We start from the raw sequence: 3,624 nt of genomic DNA on the forward strand, positions 1-3,624 counted from the left end.
ATTAAAAATCCTGCCTTTTATTGGCACAAATAACTCATCTTCTTCAATTAGATTTTTTTTTTCCCCTTTGGTAATAGTAACTGTCTCCTAACCAACATATAAGCAAGGAAAAAATAAAAATAAAATTAAAGAAACCAAACACTTTCCATGCTAAAAAGTAGAAATTAGTTTCATGTTGTTTATGTTGAACACCATTAAAGCCACATTTCATCAAAAATAGTTCAAGGTACTTATCTTCATGCATTTCTAACATGTCCAACATTACAGTTATGAGACATAGTTAATTATGGTCACAGCATGTGGTTTTCAAAATACAGTATTCAATCAGAAAAAAAGCAAACAAACACCTGGTAGTTTTATTTCTTTTAAAGTCAACAAAATACATGCCAACTTTCCTACCCAGCCAATCCAAAGTCTGAGTTTAAAACATAATTGCATAACATAGGCAACTTAAAAAGCATAGCCCTCAAATGATCTCCATTTGGCCATTCGGAATAAGCAAATAATCCCTGCTAGCCTGAAGCTTCTGTGCAAAGCTTTATAATAAAATTTAATAAATAGCAATCCAAATCCCTCTAACAATAGACTTTCTGCTGCACTGGCAGACTCTTTGTAGCAATATTCCAAACACAGCGCTCCATCCGAAAGACGCTGCCAACTCCATGTATTGATTTTCCCACTGTAATTTAAAACAGAAACAGGATTCACCTAGTTTGGTTTTCTGTGTGCTGTTAGTGAAAATAGGATATTGTGTGAAGTCTCAACGTAATCCTCCTTGGCTAAAGCGGGTTGCTGCCACCCATTGCCCTCCTAATTCATTGCAGGAAAAACAATTGTGAAGACAAAGTTTATAGTGGAAACAGAAACATTCTCTATAATTTGCAGAAAAGGATATGTTTCTGCATTTATGACATCTTGATGGTTAGCGAGTGGAAAAAATTACAGGGTGTCTCTGCCCTGCAAATCTGGTAGGCTGATGTCTAGAGGCTTTTAAAAAACAAACCAAAAAGCCCTCTTGAAGAAATCTTCTATTTCTTGACTTTATATTCCTTCACTGAGTGAGTTACAAGACTGTTCAACACCAACAACATCTTCTGGTGATTTGGTTAGAGCTGTTTGGAAATCGAGATACATGTGCCAAAGTCCGCAGCCTCTGCTGAAGCATCTTGCTTCAAGAATGAAAGCAAACATTTCACATTTGTTGTGGGAAATGGAGAAAAAGTCTTGGAAGAATCACTGTCCTCGAATCACACATTGTGAACTGTAAAAACTTAATGTCACTGCAAAACACCCGTTAAAACAAGTCCTGTTCCTGCTTCCTGACTTCTTCCCCTTCCACAGTCTTCCTTGCAGTTGCAGACATCATCTCCTTCACAGCATACTGCAGTTTTGCAGGATGATTTGTAATCTCTTTTTGTCTCTTTTGTTTCCTGTTCAAAATATTTACTGCAAATCTACCAGCTTGACCTTTTCTGGCCCTGCAGTTGTGCATCCCCTGAACCCCAGCCAACGCCGAGGAAACATCCAGACAGGGTTTTACAAAGGCAGTCAGTTGTGGCTCAGCCTCTGGTGCCTATCTCAGCTATGACAGTGAAGATCTTCATCCCATGGATAGCGTGGAAAACCTTTAAACAGATTTCCAGTTGGAACAAGGGATGGGAGGGCAAAGCTGGGGATAGGTACTTCCGAAAAGAAGGGATGACATTTCTTGTGGGTCCAATAGGTTTTCCACCACTGAAGAGAAAGGCAGCGCAGGGCCTGGGAAGGCTGTGTTTGCTTTGAAAATTACAGGGCACTGCATGGTAGCACCATATTTTCAATCTTGCATCAGACTGGCCAGCAATAACCCTTATTTTTTCACCCTCCCTTGTGACAGCCACCCCAAGACATCTCTGTTGCTTTACTCTTCCCAGGCTCTGCGCACACATGAGCTTTTTCCAGGTCTCAGTTCAAGCCTAATTCAGGTTAAGAACAGGATATGGCCTTCCTTATCTGGCAACTGCTTTAGTGTCAGACGTGTGACTGGTTTGGTCAGTACATGTTCCAAAACATCCACCCAAGTCCCCCCTGAAATGACTGGCATTGGTGTTGATCCCCACCTAGGGGCCAGGGAAACCTGAAGGCTGGACGCACTCCCACAGCTGAGCTGCCCTGGCCACCAAGATCTGATACCCAGCCCCTGGTCGTCAGAAGACCTCATCTCTGAAGCTGCAAATTCATTCCTCTTCTTGAGAACTAAAACTCTTACCAAAAAAATGAAAACCGATAGAAAGAAAGAGGAACATGTCCACAGACTCACAGGGGCTGGTCTTGGTTTTACACATTAGGAAATGGCCCTGGGGTCATCTATCTTCCTCTGACAGCAAATTGCCACAGCAATATGCCTCTTCTGAACATCCACAGTTCAGCTCTCCCATCCAAACCTCCGGGTACGGCTGTGGCATCCCCCACTTACCAGGCACATAGATGTAGATGTCCTTCCCTTCCACTTCCCCATCCTCCACTTGAGTGTGGTTATAATAGCAAACATACAAGCCCGTATGAGCGGCTGAGGCATTTCCTACTTCGAGCACCGTCACGAAGAGGCCACTGTTGTTTTCTTCATGTCTAATGTCTATCCTGTGGCTTCCCTCCATCACTGGGTACTGCCAGCTCACTTCGCTGTCTCCAGAGCATTTGAGCGTGAAATTGGAATTCAGCTGTACCACCATTTCGTTCCGATTGGGAACAATAGTCGGCAGAGGAAGCTGGCAAAATGTTAGGAAGGGTCCTGCAAAAAGACATGAATAAATAGCATATGAACACACAGAACAGCCCCAGCACAGCGATGGGAAAGAAAGCAGACTGGACCCAGAGGAGCTTTTTTTCGGATGGTTTCAGACATGTTGATGTCCAAGGAAATTTGCCCTTGTTAAAAGCCAGAGCTTTGCCCAATGGATGGCAAACGGCTTCCCTTTGAAATGCTAAGTGTTTGCTTGCTGACTTCTGTTTGTCAAATCAAGAGGTGAAAGACAGAGGTGAAGTTAGAGATGGCTCCCAATCCACACCTCAGCTTCCCAGCCCCAAATGTGGGCATGTTCGCTGCAGACCAGGGAATCCCACACCCCGGCTGCTGGATCTCGGGCATCTTACAGCAATGGTCAGGAAACCAGCAGTGCTGTCAGCCTTTGAATAAGCTCACAACTGAAACTGAGAAACCACTTCCCAAGACCAACACCTGCATTTTACATCTGGCTTCTATTTCTGCAAAGGGCCGGAGCAGGGGCTTAGATCAAAAATTTGTGCATCGGGTCTACCTCTAGCCAAAATGTACAGAAGGTTTATAGCCAAATAAAACTGTAATTCACTGAACTAGATGTTGTAGATGGCACTGTTTTTCAGGCGCACTCTCCAGTTACAGGCTCAGATTTGCAAGCCTAGGTAACTTGTAGGTGGGCTGGTGCAGGTCCAGCTCCCAGAAGGAAAATTAGAGGACCCACACCCTGAAAAAATGGGGAATTCACCAGAGAAACAGATTTGCTGTTTCAGTCTATCAAATGACCCATACAAAACAGATAGGGTAGCCCACAATAAACAACTACTTAGACCCACGGCGTGAAAGTGGGGCTCTGTGCAATAAACCAG

The 3,624-nt window shown here is 43.6% G+C and overlaps 1 protein-coding gene across 1 annotated transcript in view; it reads right to left on the reverse strand.

Moving 5' to 3' along the window:
- Positions 1-3,624, reverse strand: part of PDGFRA (platelet-derived growth factor receptor, alpha polypeptide) — a 25,662-nt gene that overhangs the window by 21,421 nt on the left and 617 nt on the right. The window contains exon 2 of the mRNA XM_009696412.1: positions 2,456-2,770. Coding sequence (XP_009694714.1) covers positions 2,456-2,770 — 315 coding nt within the window. The remainder of the gene's footprint in view (positions 1-2,455; positions 2,771-3,624) is intronic.

The sequence above is a fragment of the Cariama cristata genome, unplaced genomic scaffold (assembly GCF_000690535.1).
Source record: "Cariama cristata isolate BGI_N322 unplaced genomic scaffold, ASM69053v1 scaffold6933, whole genome shotgun sequence".
NCBI classification, from domain to species: domain Eukaryota; kingdom Metazoa; phylum Chordata; class Aves; order Cariamiformes; family Cariamidae; genus Cariama; species Cariama cristata.